The 22,221-nt window shown below is 45.9% G+C and overlaps 1 protein-coding gene across 1 annotated transcript in view; it reads right to left on the reverse strand.

The window, feature by feature from the left end:
• Positions 1 to 4,991: 4,991 nt before the first annotated feature.
• The window catches only part of SEC16B (SEC16 homolog B, endoplasmic reticulum export factor), a 36,304-nt gene continuing 19,074 nt past the window's right edge, over positions 4,992 to 22,221 (reverse strand). The window contains exons 12-25 of the mRNA XM_063105914.1: positions 21,791 to 21,908; positions 20,487 to 20,598; positions 18,705 to 18,810; positions 16,291 to 16,431; positions 15,008 to 15,121; positions 14,078 to 14,153; positions 12,554 to 12,853; positions 11,600 to 11,667; positions 7,787 to 7,921; positions 7,506 to 7,601; positions 7,000 to 7,108; positions 6,790 to 6,869; positions 5,683 to 5,781; positions 4,992 to 5,063 (exon numbers count right to left, since the gene is read on the reverse strand). Of these exons, the coding sequence (XP_062961984.1) occupies positions 4,992 to 5,063; positions 5,683 to 5,781; positions 6,790 to 6,869; positions 7,000 to 7,108; positions 7,506 to 7,601; positions 7,787 to 7,921; positions 11,600 to 11,667; positions 12,554 to 12,853; positions 14,078 to 14,153; positions 15,008 to 15,121; positions 16,291 to 16,431; positions 18,705 to 18,810; positions 20,487 to 20,598; positions 21,791 to 21,908 (1,626 nt within the window). The remainder of the gene's footprint in view (positions 5,064 to 5,682; positions 5,782 to 6,789; positions 6,870 to 6,999; positions 7,109 to 7,505; positions 7,602 to 7,786; positions 7,922 to 11,599; positions 11,668 to 12,553; positions 12,854 to 14,077; positions 14,154 to 15,007; positions 15,122 to 16,290; positions 16,432 to 18,704; positions 18,811 to 20,486; positions 20,599 to 21,790; positions 21,909 to 22,221) is intronic.

The following is a 22,221-nucleotide window of genomic DNA, read 5'->3' on the forward strand; positions in this document are numbered from 1 at the left end:
GGTGTGCCATTCTACACAGCTGGCAGTGAAGTTCACCCCGGTCTTCCCTAAAAGGGGTGGTACAATTGGAACATATTACATATGTCCCCCAAATTATATACATATGTGAAGTCCTTATATTATTAAGGGATATCAATGTACAAAGTTCTTTGTACATATCTTTAGTATAACACTTTCACTTTTAGTTTAGTATAACAGTTTTCATTTCATCATGAAGGAATTTTTGTGTTTATGTTGTGTCCCCCTCTAGAGTATATTTTCAGTGTCAAGACCATCTTTGTGGAGAAAACAGTACAATGCCTGACATACCATTCAATTAATATTTGATAAATAAGTGAACAAATGTCCCTGGGCATATGCAGCTAAAAAAAATTTCAGTTTTTGATTCTTCATATATTACTATATTATATGTTGAAATAACAGTGCTATATATACTTCATAGAATGCATACCACAGTGCATGACCCAAAGTCCTCAATAAATATTATTACTATTATTATTGAAATTCAGAATATATGACCACTGCAGCTGCCAAAAGACTCCAAGCATTTATCTAGTTTAATCGCCAGCTCTCCCAAAGAAAACCCCATTTTGTACGATTTTCTTTCATAAGCTGAGGCATGATTCAATGGCCTTCCAGGAAGTGACAGAGTTCCAGGCACAGGTGGTGGTAAGCAGCTGTTTTCCATCTCCACTGAGGACCAGCTGAGATTCTTCAAGAGCCCCAAGAGGGATTTGGGTATAAAGTATTAGGAACAGCTTCTTAATGTTTGAGGATATGCAATTCTAGGCTGAAACCTCTTGGGAAGCCATGGAATCCCCCTCTCTTGAGATTCTTTAAAAAATGGATAGTTAACCGGCTCCCTCTAAGATTGGTAGGGGCCAGGAAAGCATCTCAAGTAAAAGAACAATCAGTCTGCAGAGGTCTGTGTGAGCTAAATTAATGTTGACCTTGTTCCGGAGAAACACTATTACCTGGAGACATAAATCTACAAAAAGGAAGGAAGTACGGGAAGCAGAGTCCTCCACTTAGTGAGACTGTAATGAAAATATTTTAATACGCTGTTAATCCTGATTCAAAATAACTTTAAATCTCACTGAGAAACCATCTCTGAAGGACCTAGGGGACGACGGCCTGGGGTAAGCACTTTATGGGCACAGGTGGTGGCTGAAGCCACATTGAGGGGCAACCTCAGCTAAGTTCCTAACACCCTGTTGCTTACACATCACGCTACATGCAATTTCCAGCTTAAGACAGCAAATAGAAGAGGGAAAAGTCACTTCCACTCCACTCTCTTGCGGGGAAAACGTGTCAGAGAAACTCATGTGAGTGGAGAGACCCAAATTACACACCTATTATTCTTTTCAAGCAGGAGTGTTTTGCATATTCCCTCTTGGGTAGAAAATATTCTGACTTAGCGAAGAGGTAGATGCCGTCTCTTACTTCTCTTCTTGGTTGCTCAGAGGAAGAGACTAAAAAGAAAAAAGCTTTATGGGGGAAAAGAAAAAAAGCTAGCAGAGGCTTTGATCCTGAGCAATCTGAAGCTTGAGGAAGGGCTGAAAGGGGCGTTTGAGTAAGTGACAGGAATCAAGGCTCGTTTGCAGTTTTATAGCCATGTAAGAGGATTAGGCAGAGGACTGGAATGGTGATCTGTGATAAAGACACTTAAACGGAACCTAATGGTTTGTTCTCTTTCAAATTATTGAACATTAAGTTTAAATGTTTTCATATAAACATTAAATTATATGTGTAGAGAAGAATCACAAATTTGCACAATACTACAGTTTTTCAAGGAAAATGTGGCTTACTTCCTATAACTGATCTATTCTTCCTCCAGCTTGTACCCTATTGAGGAACAGGGGGAAAAAAACAATCTTGCCAATTAATAATACCTCAGGATCTTCCCTCTTTTAGTATGTGTTTTGATCATTCCTTTTTTAAAAAAAGAGAGAGAATTCTGTTTATTCTCTCTCCCCCTATGGCTCGTGGTGATGGAAAAGAGGACCTGTGACCTATTCAGTGTACCCTGTTCCTCGTTGGTGGTTGGTCTGGCCCAGACCTGACCTGCTGTCTCCTGGGGCACTACTGGTCCCACCTGGCTGGCCTTTTGCAATCCTGTGCAATTATTCCCCACTGGAGTCCACACTCCACCAGGCTGCAGGGAGCTGGGGGCTCGGCCTCAGATCATTTATCTGGTCATCCCCAACGCTGACCTGCTATGGCTCCCAATATGCACTGGACAAGTTGCCCAGCCAACACTGGCTTCTCCTCAAGTCTTGCAGCCTCCCCCAGCCAATGGAGGAGGAGAGGGGCCACTACCCCCAATGCTTTCCCTTTCCTAGCAGTATATTTCTATCACAACCTGCTCTATTCCTCAAGGTTCTGCCTTGTAAAAGGAGGGGGAAAATATTTCTCTCTTACAGCTGCACTTGCTTCATTGCCCCACAACTGGCTTTAACCAGCTGAACCTGCAAAATGACCATGACCTTTAGCAGCAGCACCATTACCCAGCCAAAGCTGATGAATAACTAAGAACTGTGAGTGACCCCGGTTCCTCAGATCCTTACTGCACCTAACTTTCCTACCAATGAGCAATGCGACTTGTTTTAGCCAACTATATACAGATTAATGGACACGTTCTGACTTTGCCCAAGAAAAACTTTCAATCATGAATTAGCATAAACACCATAAACCTCCTCCCTTTCTAGTGCATAAAAACCCTGACTTTTCCGCCTCAGAAAATGTGTTCACTGCTGAGTATGCCTTTGCCTGGGAAGTAACTAAGCTCAGGGCTTGCTTTGCTGAGCACTGTAGTAACCACTGGTCTTAGGAATAATCCTGACAGGAGGAGGAAGTGAGAACACAGGCATATGGCATCTGTGCCTTCCTCTGTGGTCCTCACTGTCTTCCTCCACAGTGCTTCTTTTTATTGGGTAGGACTTCCCCACGGCATTGTTCCCGGGGGCCCTAAGCCTCACGGCCTAACACTGGGGGCAGATGGGATAAAGGAAGTGAAACTTGCTTAGCAATAAGATCACATATTGAGAAGTATTTTAAAATTATTATTCCTGTTATATACGTATATCAAAAATGAAAAACCCACAGTTAAATCTGGTAGGCAAAAAAAAAAGGCAAGATTTTACTTATAAGATTGCACACTTATAAAGGACTTAGCATGTACCAGGCACTTTTCTAAGAATTTGATTCATTTATTTCTTGCAATGTCCCCACAAGGTAGGTACTATTATTATTATTATTATTATTATTATTATTATTATCATTATTATTATCATTATCATTATTATTATCGTCCTTGTTTTGTAGATAAGAAAACTAAAGCACAGGACAGTTAGGTAATCTTGCCAAGGTTACAAGGTAAACTGTGGATGAGCCGAGATTAAAGTCTAGGCAGTTTGGCTCCTGTGACACTCACACGCTAATGCGCTAATGCCGTAGTACCGCCACTGGGTGTCAGCATACCAAACTGAAGGGTTAACCCTTACTTTAGAGGAAGAAAAGGGAACAGCATTTACCGAGGGCCTTCCAAGTGCAAAACACTTATGTATGCATTTTCTAATTTAATCTAAGAGGTGAAAAAAACTACAGGAACAGGATATGCAACATTTAGTGATGTGATTGATTTGCATCAGAGGAGCTTTTGTCCATATTTTTTAAATTAAAAAAATAGTAGTAGTAGAGTAGACTTGGAAGTTAAGAGGACCAGTCCCTAGATTCTTTATTAACCAAGGGCTCTTGCCAGCTCGTCACACCTGATCACACAAGGAAACCATTATCAGAAAGACTTCAGGGAAGCGACCATCAATGTACTTTCTCCCTCTGCAAAAATCAGAGACAAGCATTTGCTATAAAATTATCTGGATTTAATCACTATCAACATCAGAACCATACTACATTAAAGTACAAAACCTGTATGTACAATTACACATACAAAAATGTCCTTTGTGAGGAGCAATTTTCAGCAAATATGACAGACAGCAAGAGTCACTCCTATTTTGGGTTTGAAAGGAGAAATGGAAATTTCCAAGATGTCCCCATCCTCCCTCTGGCTCCAGTGACCCTCGAACATCAATTTGCAAAGGCCTGAGGTAGGAAGGGAGGCATTAACAATATCAGGCACTCATTTCCCCTCCCATTATAGAAGGAATGAATTTTTAGGAAACATTTCCCATCATTTATTATACTGATGTTTCATCCATCTGCATCATTAGGTTCAGTAGTTACCATGACAATATGATGCCTACAGCAATCTAACTTGATAGCCAGATGCCAGAATGTGAAAAAATAGGACTGGCTAAGAAAGTGAGAGAAATATAATTAATCTGAACCACATAGAAAATGTGCACAAAACTAGGACCAAAAGGAAAACTGCTGAAATGTCACTGAAGAGAGAATTATGAAAGGCAGCAATAATCAAGTTTCAGTATGAAAATTTTGCTAACTAGAGCCATGTATCGGTCTGTAACTAAGACCAAGGAAGGAATCAAGGTTAGTCTAGAAGATTGTTCTGAGCCCCTGCCCTTCCCCCCATAATCTCCTGCTGTAGAGCCCAGGGACGTCATCCTTGATTCTAGCTGTGTGATTGGCGGGGCCCTAACTTTCCTGAGCATCTCAAGCCACCATTGTAAGTGCAGCTGCCAAGGCACTCTGCTCACTTAGTCTGCTCCTACACCCAGGTTTTCCATATGATGCAATAATTTCCATCATTCTGAAGCTAATCGTAAGGAGACTAGACTGAGCTGTGTCTTGGGAGATCCTGTCCCCTTGCCTTCTAAGTGCCCAGTGGAGGCAACAGGCTAGCACGAACCCCTTGAGGGCCTGAATATGCAGAGGGGCTGGGACACTGAGAAACAGAGGGCAATGTAAAAGTTGTACTCCTGGAAATGAGCCTGGGATGGTGGCCACTCTCAGTTACATCCACTGAAATCATGAAGCAGTGCAACTTTCAACTCACACACCGAATATGTTCACTCTCAGCATGGCTGAATGGGATAGCGGCGCTGAGTGAGTCGATTTGGCCGATTCAGGCTAGCAGCTGTGGACAGCTGGAAAGGAAGAACGAACAGGTGTGACTCTCCCAGGGCTAACTGGTTGGCCTGAGCCAGGACACCCTGAGCATCTGTCTAGAACACCTCAGCTGCAGTTGACTTCTCAGGGTTGCATTCTAATTATCTACCTTCACCCACCACCTTTGCCTCCTAAACATGGTAAAAAGAAATTCGAATTTATAAAGAGGGGAGGCCAAATGATACATTCTTAGCAGAGCTGAGTCTGCCCCAGGTCACTGAGCAAGCAGCAGGAAGCTTTGCTTCTCTCAAAGTTTGCAATGATCCCCTCACACCCAGGACAGAGTGACACTGTACCCACACACCACTGATACCAACACCAACTGTGTCTCTCATGTCTCAAGACCTACTAAAGGTCAAGAGCAATATTAATAATAGCTACATTGATTGAGCATTTTCTGGGTGCCAGGCCCTTCCCATCCATATCTGTGAGTTAGCTGATACTAACCCCATTGTACAGATGCAAAAACTGAGACTTAGAGAGGTTAAATAATTGCTCAAGAATTCACATACAGTAAGTGGTAAACTGAGATTATAAACTCAGGTCTCCTTAACCAAAAACCTGTGCTCCTAATTCCTCCCCCTGAGGCTTCCTTACCTGAGGGAACTGAGATGGGTTGTAAAGAGGAACAGCCCCTTTCAGGGGAAGAGGAGAAGGCAGGACACCAGGGCTGGCGTAGAGCTCAGAGGAAATACCCTGTGATGGAAAATAATAGAAAATCCTATCAGTGGCTACTGCCCAGATTCCAGAATGTCGAGGGCTTTCCTGAGCATCGACTTTGGTCAAAAGAAGCAGATGGGAAGGGTTTATTGACAGAACTCAGGGAAACTCAAGCAAACAAAGGGTTCAAGTGAACACAAGCAACCCTTGGGCCTGCAGCAGCAGTGCAGAGGCTCAGGTGCTATCACACCTGAAGTGAGCAGGAAGAAAAACCCACAATAAATTATATTGGCATCAACATAGAAAGTAATATCACATACTTCAAAAGACCTAAAATACTACAAGAGTGCTCTAACCAGGCTTCAACAAGTAAAACTTTTCTCCCAGCAAAGACATGAAATCCATACTGATATGGACAACTCATCAAGAATTCATCACAGCCTTTGCCAAGGTCTCTGGTGAACTCTGGCTCATATTGGGACATGGAAAGAGGCTGTTCCCCAGACTCCACCTAAGGGAGCTGTTATGGACTGAACTGTGTCCCCCACAAAAACAATTCATATGTTGAAGCCCTAACCCCCAGTACCGCAGAATGTGACTGTATTTGGAGACAGGGTCTTTAAAGGAGATAATTAAGATAGATGGAGGCCATCAGGGTGGGCCTTAGTCCAATATGACTGGTGTCCTCATAAGAGGAGGAAATTTAAACACAAACACACAAAGTAGGAAAAAGATGTAAAGATACAGGGAGAAGATGGTCATATGCAAGCCAGGGAGAGAGGCCTCAGAAGAAACCACCCTGCTGACACCTTGATCTCAGACTTCCACCTCCAGAACTGTGAGAAACTAAATTTCTGTTGTTGAAGCTCCCCAGTCTGTGGCACTTTGTTATGACAGCACAAGCAAACTAACGCAGAAGCTTTCTCCATGTTCCCCATGACTCAGCCCCTCACAGGGCAGCACTTCCAGCCCACAAGGGAAGATCAGTCCTCACATGCACAGGCATCTGCTGGGGTCCTGGGCTCCAGCCCACGGGTGGCTCACCTCAGGATCTGACACGCCTCCCATCCCAGCGTCCTCGGCTGTTCCCCCACTGGACACAGATCCTTGGATTTCACCCCCACCTAGGAAGCAATGAGTCAGGGCTGTTTCCTCGGCTCAGGGCTGAGGAGTCCACACACCCAGAAGGCATCCCCACCCCTGGGGAGCTCCAAGAGGACCACAGATGGCCCAGAGGACGTGAAGTGGCAGTACCTGTGTCCCTGAAGAAGGTGCTAGCACCTGGCAGAGGTGGGGACTCGCAGGGACGCGTTGGTGAGAGGCCCAGGCTGGCCTGGGAGGGAGAAGATGTTCTGAGGGTCTCCTGCTTTGTGGAGAGAGAAAGGCAGCACTGGTGACGCTGGTTGTTAACACACTCATGCCAGCCTGCTTGTATTCCTGCGCCCACGACACTGGCCTCCACCTGCACCCTGCTGCTGTGGGGCTCTCCCCAAAACACCGTGTTCCTCGTGCCACTCCTCTGCTCAATGACCCAGATTAGCTCCCTGTTGCTGGCCCCTGAAGCCAAAATTCTTCATGCTGACTTAAGGCTTCTCATAATCTGCCTTTGCCCTCACAGGACCAGTTTATTTCCCCACAGTCTCCCATCACAAAATCTCTGTTTCATTCAGACTAGGGTAGTTAGAGCCCATGCCAGGTGCTGAGGAAACGTCCTCTGAAAGGCCACAAAAGGGGCTTCCTGCCCCTCCCATGGCAGTTACCTCAGAGTCTGGGCTGTCAGATGAGTCCTCATCTTTGGAGGGGGACACGTCAGTGGGCTTCGACCGAAACCAGCTGAACCAGCCAAATCCCGAGCTCTGGCAGGCAAAGAGGGAAGGTTCTGGCCCACAGGTTTGCTGACTATGAGATCAACCCACCCCGGTGTGACAGTGGTGAGAAGAGCAGGGGACACAACCAAAGCCCAGACAACAACTCTGCTCCACCACTTAGGAAGGGAGTGGAAAGGGAAGGAAGGCCGGGAAGAGAAGAGTGACCCTTCCACCTTCGCTGGCTTTGCTCCGTGTGTGGCACGTTGGGAAGATGTTTTATCTGCCTCATCAGAGGCCTCCTCCTCATCCTCCTGGACTGAAATAGTGGAACTCTGTGAAATACTCCGTGCTCTGGGAACCAGTGGTGCCTGGAATTAAAGAAAACGTGAACTGACATTTGTATAGCACTTGACCGGTTACAAAGCACCCTTACCTGTGCGCCTTCAGCTGACCTGCTCAGTCAATCAGTGGGAGAGTCTTATGGGATCATATTATACTGACGAGGAAGTAAGGCTTAGCCATGAAAAGTGACTTGCCGAAGGTCTCAAGACAAGGCCATAGCCCAAACCCAGTCCCCACGTCATCCCTCACCTTACAGAGTTTGGTCTGCTGTGCTTCCTCTGCAGAAGCATAAAGTTTCCAGGACTATGCCGAGACCCACAAGCCCAGAACGACAGAATGGAGCAAGCACTGAACCGCTCAGCTTAGCGCTCGTTTCCTGTCGACGTGCTCAAGCTCAGCCACAAACACGCGCACCAGAGGGGAGGAGGGTGCTCCACGCCCCTTTATGTTAACTTTTTTATTGCAGTAAAATATACAAAGTATAAAGTTTACCACTTTAACCATTTTTATGTGTACAATTCAGTGGCATGAAGTGTGGCTGGTCCCTGACTTAGGATTTTTCAACTTTCTGATGGTGCAAAAGCAATACCCATCCAGAACACTCCTCAGCTTACGATGGGGTTACGTCCAGAGAAATCCATCATAAGTTAAAAATATCGTAAGCTGAACTCACACTTTTGGCTTAAGATATGTTCAACTTTGCAATGGGTTTATCAGGATATAACCCCATTGTAAGTCAAGGAATGTCTTCATACTCACAGTGTTGTACAGGTATCTCTTTCCAGAACTTTTCATCATCCCCCAAAGAAACTCTGTACCCCTGAAATACTAACTCTCCGGTTCCTTCCCCAGCCCCTGGTCACCTCTATTCTACTTTGTTTCTGTGAGTTTGCCTATTCTAGGTACCTCGTATAAGTGGAATCGTACAGCATTACTGTGCTTTTGTATTATATTTACATTTTTCACTCTCAATACATAATTGGTGCAAACTCTGGAAAATACTTTGGGAAAATATAAAAGCTTTGCTTTACTTTGGGAAAATATAAAAGCTTTGCTTTTTATTTTAATGAGCACAGCATTTACTCTGTGCCAGGCACTGTTCTAAGTGCTTTAAATATAGTGATTTGTTTAATCCTGACAACAGTCCTGTGAGATAGGTCCTATTATCATCACCCCTTTTTACATAGCAGAAAACCAAGCCACAGAAAGGTTAAGCAACCTAGGGAGTAAAGCTTTATATACACGTTTTTAACCAGTTAAAAACATATGTGTGTATGTACATATGAGGGTACTTCAAAAAGTTTGTGGAAAATAGAATTAAAAGATGATACAAACTTTCCACGAGCTTCTTAAAGTGCCCTCATATACAGACATACGTATATGCAATATTTGTATATGTACATATATGCACATACATCGAAATAATATTGGAAGGAAATAACCAAAATATTTTACTGTGGGATTATGAGTGATATTTTTTGATTCTTTATTTGATACTTTATTTTTAAATTTTTCTATAACAATAATGTACTACTTTTCTAGTCAGAAAAAAACACAGTAAGCCATACAAGTTTTTTAAGACTTGTAGCCCCATTACCACTTCAAAAAGTGATGTGACGATGGGCCGAGCCCGTGGCGCACTTGGTAGAGTGCTGCGCTGGGAGCGCGGCGACACTCCCGCCGCGGGTTCGGATCCTATATAGGACTGACCGGTGCACTCACTGGCTGAGTGCCGGTCACGAAAAAATGACAAAAAAAAAAAAAAGTGATGTGATGTAACCCTCCAACCAGGTGAAGCTGAAGGACTTCTTAAGTTTGGGGCCAATACCGCCCATTGCTGAGGAAGGGCTGCATTCAATCAATAGCCAGACAGAAGAATTAATTAAACACGGTCACCTCTAAGATCTTACAGCCTAAATGTGGAGAAAAGACATAAGCAGGTGCTAGCTCAAGTATCATAGGTCCTTCTTTGAAATAAAGCAAGGTAAATAAATAAGGAAATATGGTACTGGCATAAAAACAGACACACTGACCAATGGAATAGAATAGAGAATCCAGAAATCAACCCACACACTTACTGCCATCTGATCTTTGACAAAGGCACCAAGCCTATTCACTGGGGAAGGGACTGCCTCTTCAGCAAGTGGTGCTGGGATAACTGGATATCGATATGCAGGAGAATGAAACTAGATCCATACCTCTCACCGTATACTAAAATCAACTCAAAATGGATTAAGGATTTAAATATACACCCTGAGACAATAAAACTTCTTAAAGAAAACATAGGAGAAACACTTCAGGAAATAGGACTGGGCACAGTCTTCATGAATACGACCCCAAAAGCACGGGCAACCAAAGGAAAAATAAACAAATGGGATTATATCAAACTAAAAAGCTTCTACACAGCAAAAGAAACAATTAAAAGAGTTAAAAGACAACCAACAGAGTGGGAGAAAATATTTGCAAAATATACATCTGACAAAGGATTAATATCCAGAATATATAAGGAACTCAAACAACTTTACAAGAAGAAAACAAGCAACCCAATTAAAAAATGGGCAAAAGAGCTAAGTAGGCATTTCTCTAAGGAAGATATACAAATGGCCAACAGACATATGAAAAAATGCTCAACATCACTCAGCATCCGGGAAATGCAAATCAAAACCACATTGAGATACCATCTAACCCCAGTTAGGATGGCTAAAATCCAAAAGACTATGAACGATAAATGCTGGCGAGGCTGCGGAGAAAAAGGAACTCTCATACATTGTTGGTGGGACTGCAAAATGGTGCAGCCTCTATGGAAAATGGTATGGAGGTTCCTTAAACAATTGCAAATAGATCTACCATACGACCCAGCCATCCCACTGTTGGGAATATACCCAGAGGAATGGAAATCATCAAGTCGAAGGTATACCTGTTCCCCAATGTTCATCGCAGCACTCTTTACAATAGCCAAGAGTTGGAACCAGCCCAAATGCCCATCATCAGATGAGTGGATACGGAAAATGGGGTACATCTACACAATGGAATACTACTCAGCTATAAAAACGAATGAAATACTGCCATTTGCAACAACATGGATGGACCTTGAGAGAATTATATTAAGTGAAACAAGTCAGGCACAGAAAGAGAAATACCACATGTTCTCACTTATTGGAGGGAGCTAAAAATTAATATATAAATTCACACACACACACACACACAAACGGGGGGGGGGAAGAAGATATAACAACCACAATTATTTGAAGTTGATACGACAAGCAAACAGAAAGGACATTGTTGGGGGGGAGAGGGGGAGGGAGAAGGGAGGGAGGTTTTGGTGATGAGGAGCAATAATCAGCTACAATGTATATCGACAAAATAAAATTTTTTAAAAAAATAAAATAAAATAAATAAATAAATAAATAAATAAATAAGGAAATAAATCACAAGAGTCTTCCATGACAGGGCAGGCTGTGGCGGGCCCAGTGGTGGCATCATTGATACAGGTGGGTGGGACCGACAATCAATAAGAACACAGCCTCCTCCCCCATGCACAGGATTTGGTATAGAAAGAAATGAGAAGAAACAAGGCTCAGTGTGAAAGAGAGAGCTGGTGCCATGCTGGGGAGGGGTTTGCACGTGGCTGAGAAACCAGGGCCATAGGTAACAAGCAAAGGGTTAGAGTGGGCATCCGCGTCTTTTACACTTTGTCCTCTCACCTGTGGCTTGGAAATGACCTTTTGACCATCAGGATGCTGGAAGGTTTCTTGAGACATGGTGTTCTCTCCTGTAGCAAAAAACAAAAACAAAAATAGTAGTTTGAAGCTGTGCTTCTCCCATCCATCCTGAAGTAGAGTAATGGGGGACACAGTGGCTTTCCTAAATGCAAAGCAGCTGTAGCTCAGAGCCCATAACCTCAAGTAGATCATGGTAAATGCCAAGTCCACTTGCACAGCTCTCAGTTCCAGCCCCAGGACACACTGTCAGCCCAACCTCATCCCTGAACACCAAGGTCATTCCTTAGGAACCTTGGAAATCAGAGAGACATGCAGCTAGATCCCAGGGATCCTCTGCTACCTTCCCCTGCATTTGAGTCTCCATCTTGAGCAGGACCTTATCTTAGGAGGTCTAAGATCTAATCCTTCTCTGTGGTTTCCAGCATGTCCCTGGCATCACTCAGCATTGCTTACCCACATTCAGTCCCTATTGTCCAAGGTCCAAAGGACCTGAAGAAACATGGGACCAGGACAGAAACACAGGCTTCTGCCACAGTCCCTGAGAGTAAGCCCTTGGGTGCAGGAAGACTGCAGAAAGAGGACATGGCCCACACCAAGGTGCATGTGAGACACAGGGGGCATTTTCTTCACTTCTCCACCCTGCAGTCTCTCCCCTAGAAACTCTGTACCCACAGGGAGGGCAGAAGAGGCTGCCATTTGTCCTGCTATCCTTGTGCCAATGGAGAGGCAAAATGGACCGGAACAGAGCAATCTCCTTCGGATACATGCGGAACACGAGCACAGAGGGGCCTCAGTAATGAGCACAGCCCACCACTCATGTCTTTACCAGCTCCAAGCCCACTCCCTCCAACTGGTCCCTGCACCCCCTTCACCTGCATCCTCCCCACGAAACCTCTGCACCCAAGGCATCCAGCCTAGCTGGCAGGTCTTACTTACCAGGGATTGGGGTTGTCTGCAGTGTTTCGTCCCAGACCTTTCCTCCAGGAGCCCCTGTCACTGCTATGCTGCCTCCAGTCCCTAGGAGGTGGGTCTCTGGAACTGAGTAAAGAGGCACTGGTGCCCCCGTCTGCCCTGCACCCCCTCCTGCTGGGTAGGGGCCCAGCTGGAGGTGAAAGGACTGCTGCGGGCTGGGCTGGGTTGGGCCTGTCTGCTCAGGTGTTGGCCACAGGGCTGGGCCATATCCAGGGGCTTCTGAGCAGCCTTGATGTCCCACAAGATCCGGGTAGGAAGTGTCTTCTAAAGACACAGGCAAAGAGAAAGAAGTGAGACCTGCAATGAGGCATTTGTCCAGACTAATCACACCAGAACATTCCTGCTCGTGTCCTCTTTGGAAAGCAGTTCCAAGGACAGCTGCTTGATGTGGCTTTGACAATGCAATGACAAAACAGAGTGATTGGTAACACCTCCCATGGCTGTTTAGGGAATATTTCCCTCACTACCTTGTATGATCTCTGAGCCTTTAACCAGTGGGTCAGGAGGGCAGAAATCACCATCCCACCTAACTCAACACTTTTTTATTTTGGGAGAAACTCTCCTTTATGAATTTCCAAATGGACTTAGGTATTTGAAATTTTGAAAGCTTCCAGTTCAAATCCCAAATTTGGCCACAGAAATGACAGCTCTGTTTTTTTAAAGAATCAGAGTGCATTTGCCCAGGAAGGGACCTTGTGATGAGATTAAGATGCAGACGTATAAAACAATTGCCCAAGGGCCAGGACTGATGTGGGCGCTGAGCCACCTGTCCCATCGAGCCACAGACAACAGGGCTGCCAGGAGCAGACACACGGCCTGGCTCGCTTCCACACCTCACCTTTACAGGTCAGCAGAAACCACGGCCTGCCCTTCCTTCCCTGCCCTTGGCTCAGCCCTGAGGAGAGTGCAGAAGACTGGCAAATGGCCGAAGGGAAGAGATGAGGGCCCCTGCCAACCCTACCAAGGGGTAACTGGAGGGAAGGGCATGGAGTTAATTAAAGATCTAATGCCTACCAACCCGCCATGCAGAAGCATCCTGAGGGAAGAGTAGGGATGGTGTGAAAACGCTTTAGAACGTATTTATTTCACAGTTACATGGCATTTGATAGCTCAAAACTCTTAAGAATTTCCGATGTCCTCAACACTAACATGAGATGCGGATAGACCACCATCTCTGGACTCAAGAATGTATCCAGCTGGGGAGGAGGCATTAACACAGGTGAAACAATTAGCTAGTAATACAATGTGACCCATAAAACATTCATGTATTTAAAAACCTGGGCTGTGAGGCAGAACCTGCGGCACGGGAGGTGGCAGGGCTGTGTGAGACTGGTGGGAGCGTGGGGGCGCCCTGCACCAGTGGGTCAGATTCACGCAGACACCAAGGCGCTCTGGGAGGGGCAGGGCAAGTGTTTCCCTCGATTACTTTATCCCATATAATCAGATTCTGAGTGTCAGCTGTTTGTATACTCAGTTCATTTTAGGTACCTGCTGTTCTTCCTCTGGCTCCCGAAATATCTGAGCGAGCAGAATGAGGATCCCCACTGTCTCCTTCTACCTTTTGCTATTTAAAATAAAGTAAAAATCATTTTAAGCAACCCCCCACCCCCTCACCCCCCCAAAAAAAACAAGAACAGAGAACAGGGTGGTTCAAAAATTAAGTCAAAAAGAAACTTCCAGCAGGAGTGACAAGGTAAGGGAACCTCAGATAGTGCTCCGGGCTGTGGGCCACAGGCCACGTGGGTGGGACACTGTCTCCCTGCTGTGCTCAGAGCAGGCAGAGAAGGCCTGAGACCAGGGTTATCAGTCCTCCCCTGGAGGAAGGACCCCATGGAAGGAACTAAACCATAGGCCTCAGAGTGTGCAGCAGATGCTGGGAGTAAGGGCTGTGCATGCTTTAGAAAATCCCCTTGTCCTTTCTTCAGAGCAGAGTGGAAGAAAGAAAATGGAGAAGGCCCTGTTCCAATTACTGCTCCTATTAAAACCAGCAGCTTTTGCAATTGTCAGAACAAAAAGGAAAGGCCCGGAAGTCTTTTAAGCAATTGCCCTACATTACATGAAAGTGACACAGGTCCACTGTGATCCATTGTTCCCAACAGAGATGGAGGGCTTTGATGGCCATAAAACATATTCTCTGGGACCTCGGGGAAAGGGGGGTAAGAGTGATTTGGAAGAGCGCCCCACCGTGTCACATGTGAACATGGGAAAATGTTTCCACACAGGACAGAACAGAGGGGGATGCTCCAAGTCCCACCCTTCCCAGGACACAGACTGTGCCCCAGGAGTGATGGGAGATACCAGGGCAATACAGGGGACCCGGGACTTGCCAATGCCAGCATCTACCTACTCTTTGTCTAGGGCAGTGAAGCAGGACGGAGAGGGTCCACCGCATTGACCCCTGGCTCCCACCCCTTTCACCTCCAGCTCCTCCTTCTGCCTCCGAAGTTTCACTAGCCAATCTGGCTCCAGGTCCTTGTTTCCACGGCGTCTTTCTAGAATCAGGGGATCTGACAGCTTCAATTTCTCTGCTAGCTGTGCCAGGTTTCCAGACAGGTCAGGAGCAGAAAGTAAGAGAGGGGAAAGAAGAGAGACCGATAAGAGAAATGGAAAGACAACGGGGGAAAGAGGCAATCAGGGAACAGGGAAAAAGAGACTTTACTGACTTGTCAATTAGGATATAAAGAATAATTGAGAAATGGCAAATACAGCAGCTATCCCCCAAAATTGCAACATAAATAAACAATTAACCCATCCTGGTGTTGGATACTAAATAAAATATGAGCAGAAACAGTTACTCAGCTTTATTTTCCTGCAAAGCTCTCTGCTCTGTAACAGTGCTTCTCAAACTTCAGTGTATGTAGGAATCACCTGGGACCTCGTTAAGATGCTAATTCTGATCCCAAAGGTCTGGGTGGAGCCTGAGATTCTGCATTTCTAATGAGCTATCAGGTGGTGCTGGTGCTACTTTATGTTTTGAGGCTTTATTCCATTATTAAGTCCCCAAAATTTCCTAATCATCTATTTTGGGTCCCTGAACTCATCACAACCATCAACCTGTTGGCAGAAATGTCAGAATATGGGTGCTCAGCACTACAAATTTTATTGGTTACAAAATCCAGTACTCTGGGGACTCATTTAAAGGATAACAAAAATTTAAGGGTAGGCTGCCGTTTTACTCCTCAGCTAATGAATTTTTCTTCAATTAATTGGAACAACTATTTGCCTTAGTACTGTTTTCTTCCGCAGGAACTAAAGGTAGATATGTTTTTGTTTTCTTTTTTAAATGTATCCCACATGTGATAAAATATTCCATGCATTTAAAAGCATTTTAATAAGGATCATTTCCTGCTTTAATCACTAAAATATATTTTCTAAGCCTGGTTGTTATAATTAGAATGGTTCACCGTAGCATGCAGTTTTACCGTACCAGAAAAGCAGATGCAAGAATGAATTTCTCAAGTAGCACACACATGGTTTCCTGTCCCCCAATCCCACCGACCCCGCCCAGAGCATCCTTCTTTGTGCATTGCCGGGCCTCCGCTTATCACATCTGGGCATGCAAACACGGTCAAAGACAGCCGTGGGCTCCAATTTTACAGCATGTTCAAAGAAGATGAAATGTGGAGTCTAAGCTGCTCCACAATGGCTTTCTCTGAACACTGAAGATAAAACACCTACAGAGAACCCTTTGAGAGGCTCACCTTGATGAGTTCTGCTAATAGCACAGGGTGACTGCTCTCTCCCTGGCTCAAGACAGCAGCAGCAATGGCTTCACAGTAGTGCAAAGCCTGGGATGCCAGGCCATAATCTGCCAGACGGGAAGCATAAAGGAGCTTATACACCTGTGAAAAGGAACAGGGCCAGTGACTAGTCCACCCAGTCAGGGATAGAAAGACGGAGAAATGTAGATAAGACTTCTTGGAAGTCAGCTGACTGCCAGCTTCCACTAACTCTGGCATCCAAATATGAAGAGCCTCTTGCCATTTGGGGCATTTTATCTGTGTATGGGCACAATTCCAAATCCAGCCTGCAGTTCCTGCCTTACAGAGGAAAGTATGGGAGTCACATCAGCTCAATCTTTCTGCACCCTGGTCACCACAAAAATGCACTGGAAATGGACTTCTTTTCAGGCAGCCCTCATCTCTGGAGAGTCTGAGGGCATGGGGCACAGGACCAGGCACCAGGGGACATACAAAAGAGGCAAAAATAGACCCTAGTGCAAGGGGCATAAAGTCCAATGAAGAGTGCAGAAAAAGGGCCGAGCCCGTGGCGCACTCGGGAGAGTGCAGTGCTGGGAGCGCGGCGATGCTCCCGCCGCGGGTTCAGATCCTATATAGGAATGGCTGGTGCACTCACTGGATGAGTGCCGGTCACGAAAAAAGACAAAAAAAAAAAAAAAAAGAGTGCAGAAAAATACAGGTAAGCTTTCATGGAAGCATGAGTGACAGAGCACTATCAAGCAGGAGGGCTTTGGTGTCAGACTGACCCGAGTTCAAATCCAAGCTCCATGCTAGGTGTGGAACATTAAGTCAGTTATCTCACCTCCCTGTGCCTCAGTTTCCTCACTACAATAATAATACCACCTACCCCCCTACCCCGATGGTTGTTTTGGAGATTAAGTGTGTAATCCATGTAAAGTACTTAGGACAAATGGTATGTAAGTGATGTGAGCTGATAGCTTATAACTCCTCTGAGCCTCAGTTTCCTCTTTTGTGAAAGGGGGATAATCATGCCTACCTCACAGGATTAGAAATAAAACCCAAGTAATGTAATGGCACACTGCCAGGCATGTAGAACACATTCAATAAAACTAGGTAATCTCATTAGACCAGCCCAAAGCAGGACCAAATGAACTGAGAGGTTGGATGAGTGAAGATGGGAAAGAAACAGAGACCAAAGTGCTGTAGTGGAGCTACAAAATGGTGCTATCAAGCAAGGCTTTGCTGGAAAAGGTGGGTCTTTGGCAAGACCCATAAAGAAAAGAAGATACTAAAGGGGATCATGTCTCTATGATATAGTAACTCATTTTTAAGGTATTGTGTGTGTTGTGTTTGTGTGTGTGTGTGTTGTTGCTGTGTGCACTCTCAATACTATGCACTGAGGAGATACAAAGAATCATTAGAAAAGGTCTCTGCCTTCAGAAGATAATTCAGGCAGGAAGATAAGGTACCTGCAAATGAAAGGAAAGAAATATAAGGCAGCATGAGTTCAATGTCAAATGGGGGCCCTGGAGTCCAGCCTTGGGAGCCAGTGCTGTGGCTGCAACGTCAACACCAAGAACAGCCACCCTATGCTGGGCACTGTTCTAGTGCATTACAGAAATTAACCTTTCAGGCCAGGTCCATTCATTACACAGGAACTATTATCATCCCATTTTACAGTGGAGGCCACCAAGGGCCACCAGTAAGAGTGGCCAGGGGAGGCTTCACAGAGGAAGGAATGATGCTGAATCTCATTAACACAGAGAGGATCTGGACAGGAGGATGACACAATAACAGCATTAGTCTTTATGAATGTAAAGTGACAATGGGACAGCAAGTAGAAAGTTGAAAAGAAAGCATAGAGCCTGCAATATGGACACCACCTGCACAGCTGAAGCTCTGAGAGGGGCGAAAGAAGGCCGAGGGCCAAGGACAGCACAGAAATTTCCAGAGATGGAGGGCAGAGTTCAAGGATACCCAAGAAGAAGAAGTGTCAGAAGGAGGGAAAGGGGTGAGCAGCCCTCTGGGCTGGGCCCGGTGCTCCCACTCCCTCCCAGGCAGTGTGGCGTGGAGGCTGAGCAGGAGAAGGTGGAGCTGTTTGGAGAGAAGGGCCAAGGAAGCTGACAGCAGCGGGGAGGCACGGGGCTGGGACTGCAGGCACAATTGTCATATGTCAGGAGTGAGACAGGAGCCTCCAGCAGAGAGGCGCAAGGTTTTGCTTTCATATTACAAAATGCAGACCTTTAGGGGACATACAAAGAAATCCTAAACCTTCCCACGGTCAAGCTAATGAGAAAAAGTTCAGTGCATGACTCAGCCCCAGGTACTCTGTGCCAAACAGCAAAGCTGAAAATCCAACTGCCCGCAGCTGTCTGACATAGCTAAGGTGGTGGCCTCATCTGGGTTTGGTTTACCTGGAAAGACGGGATGAAGGATTTGGGGCGGCCCAGCATCTGACAGTACTCGAAGATTTCTGTTCTCTGGATAGCCTCGGTTGTTGCAAATTTCAAAAACTCTTGACTAAAACCAGGGAATAACAATAAGAGAGATTGAGAGATGAGGGACACAGAATTTAAGTCCTAGTAGACAGCCGAACACCAGCTGCATCTTTTTATGGTAGAGTTTCCGTCCTGGGCTGATCCCTGGGGCAGCTCCAAAGGAAGGAGACTCTGGACTCCCAGAGTGAATGTTTCGCCTCCTCTCCCTCTACCTTACTGAGGCTGGGGAAGGAACAGAAGCCTGCCCCAGAGGCTCTGGGAGGCAGAGACTGCGCGGAAGGGGCCCCCACCTTCTCTGCAGGTGGGTAACTTAAGACGAGCTGCCCAATGGGGCCCAGGCTCCTCCTCTTAAACACGCTGGGAGTTGGCCTTTGTGCCCCAAAGCCTGGCACGCACCTGGGAAAGGCACTCTAGCCTGAACAAACTCGCATAAAAGAGGGAGCACTCCATGTGACGCTCCAGGAGCACTGAGAAGAGAAGGCGTGTCAGGGAATAGGGAGGACCACCGAGCCAGGAAGCACAGCACCGCCCTTCCGTGACGTCCATGCAGCCAGCGAGGAAGAGGACTGGGAGAGTGTGATCCCAGGGGGCCACAAGAGTCCCACGTGCCCCGAAATCTCTCCCCTCAATAGCTTGGCATGGTGTTCGAATCATAGTCGCCAGGGTTATCCCTGGGAGTTAGGACTTTATCTCCAGAAATTCCCTTATACAACATAAACACAGGAGGGGAGACACTAACACACACTCACTGCACATGTGGCGCAGGTGGGCTTCTTTGATAAGCCGACTATGTGACATCAGAGGCCCAGGCCTTGCGAGGCCAGCCTACGAGCCCGGTGCGTTGCTGTAGAGGTGGGCACTTTGGAGCAATGGCTAAAACGAAGGGCTTTGCAGCCTCACTGCCTGGGTTCCAAGTCTGACTCAAACACATGCTAGCTGTACCACCTTAGACAAGTTATTTAGCCTCTCTGGGACTTGGTTCCCTCATCTCTAAGTGAAGATTTAAAGTATACCTTCTTCATAGTGTAAATTTGTAACTGTTAAAGGAAATAGTGCAAAGAAAATGACATAACAGGCACAGTGTAAGAGCGTAGTGAATCATAACTGTGATGTGCAGAGGGATAGTGAGATCCGGAACAGAGAGAACCACTAAGAGCAAACTGATCCATCCGTTTGCCCGTTTGTTCGTTCTCTAGAGGCTTACTGAGGTCCTTCTGTGTGAAGACCCTAATGTTATATGTTATGGCGAACAGAAAGTAAGTGACCAGTGGAACTCTAAGAAGCTTGTGCATCAGTTATCGTAGAGGTGCTTGAACCCTAAGAGAGACTAAACATAAACTCTCACCTTCCCATTTTGCTCAGAGTGGGCTCTCAGAACAAGCCAGGGCTGCCTAACACAGCCACAAGCCTCCACACTTTTTTTTTTTTTGGTTGAGACAGTCTCTGGTTGTGGAGTGAGGGTGCCTCCCAGTGGCCACAGGAGCACAATACACCCAAAAAGAACCGGCTGGCAGCTTCTCAAGAGCAGGACTTGGGGCCTGAGGTCCCCTGGGTGTGACACAGTGCCCACAGGGTATCTCTTTGCCCAGACCTGCACAGAAGACAGTCCCAGCGAAAGGGACCAGCAGTAGCTGAAATCCACACAAGAAAATGAAAATGGAGCCATGAAATCCAGCAAGGACTAAAACAATCACATACCTGTGGCTACTGCCCAGCAAGGTCAGATGGTCTGTCTTCACAGTGTAGTGGCCAAAGGGCACATGAGCCATGAGATAGCAGAAGTGAGCTGCTTCCACAAGCCCCCTCCCAGCTGCAGGAGGAGCAAAACAAGATTCAATCATAGAACACACCCACGTGGGGACCCATCATCTGGTCCTGGGCAGGATGAAAGAGAGATGCAACAGTGGACTCAGCAGTCAGAGGGGAGAAGCCTTGCGGGAACAAACGAGTGAGCTTCTCCTAGCCTGAGTCACAGACCCCTAAGTCCCACTCCTCCTACAGGCGTTTTTGGCCTCAGACATTACATTTCTATTCTCTTCAGCCAGAAGAAGGCACTATTTCACATTCCCCCTAAAGGATTTTTTATTAGGGATTTTCTGAACATTTTAGTTCTTCCTGAGGGTGAGGAGTCAGCCGAAATGCCTACAGCTGAGTGAAGAAACAGACCACTGTGGGTAGCAATTCTTAAACGAGGCTTCCTGGGGCACTGCTGCTCCCCTGTTCAAACCAAACAATGGAAGACGTTCCCCAGTGCTCCTAAAAGTCACATTAATCACCAAATTGTTCCCAAGTTTAAAATGTTCTCCTGTACATTTTCCACTGCCTCAAAACTGAAATATTTCATGTAGGTAAAGTTCCTAGCACAGCATCTGACACCCAGGAAGGGCTCCACACACACCCTTCCCTGCATCCAGGGTGCAGAATGACCTGCTGTCTCACTTGGCGCAACTTCCACATCGCTATTTTAAGTTTAACAGAGCAATATTTCAAAAAGCTCCACAAAGAGCATCATGATTTCTAGATGTTCTGCCCCTTGACCAAATTTGACAACACTGATCTGGAATTTTCAGTCACCCCCAAATGATTCACCGAGAGGTGACAGAAATAAAGACTACAGAATCACTCAGGGCAGTTCAGGCAGAAACAGAATTTTCTATCTGGTTGAGCTGGGTCATGAGGGACTAACAGCAGCAAGAGGTGAGGTATCCCATGTGTTAACTCCGTCTACAAGAGAATCTCACCCAGGGGTAGAGAATCAATGGCTGGGAGGAGACTCCCACAGCAGCAGAACACCACATCTCAGGGGCCTGGGAGACAGAGAAGAAGGGAACTCCTTTCCCTGGAGTTTCTTTCTCCAAAACACTGAGACTCCTGGGTCCAGGAAAACCCAGGGACACAGACTCTGACACTACACAGAATCTGAGAATCTATGGACAAGATGTCTAAAGCTGGCCTGGAGACACCCTAGGGGAGAAGAGGGGACAGTACTGGTGTCTGCTTACCCAGGGTTTCCCCCATGGTGACAATCGCATGCTGGTGCAACTCCAGGTCTCCAGCTGAATTTGACAGAATCACAGCCAAGTGAGGCCTCCAGTCTCCCCACTGCTTGTCCCCACAACACTGAAAAACAGCAGAAAAATAATGAAACTTTACAGAACATTTAGGACTGGCCAGAATGTAGATAAAGAAGGCTGTAGTTTATTTCCTGGCTGGAGGAGTTCAGGGAATGCCCACCATACTGACTGCAGGGCTGCCATTCATTGATTTAGAGTTCTTTTTTTAAAAAAAAGAAAAACTCCTAGAAGGATAGATAGACAGAGAGATAGATACATATACACATACATACATAATACATACAGATATTGGGAGATAGATAAATAAAATGACATTATTGGTTACTTACTAATTTTCAAATTTCTTCCCAGTTCCCCCA

This window comes from Cynocephalus volans, chromosome 8, assembly GCF_027409185.1.
Source record: "Cynocephalus volans isolate mCynVol1 chromosome 8, mCynVol1.pri, whole genome shotgun sequence".
Lineage (NCBI taxonomy): Eukaryota > Metazoa > Chordata > Mammalia > Dermoptera > Cynocephalidae > Cynocephalus > Cynocephalus volans.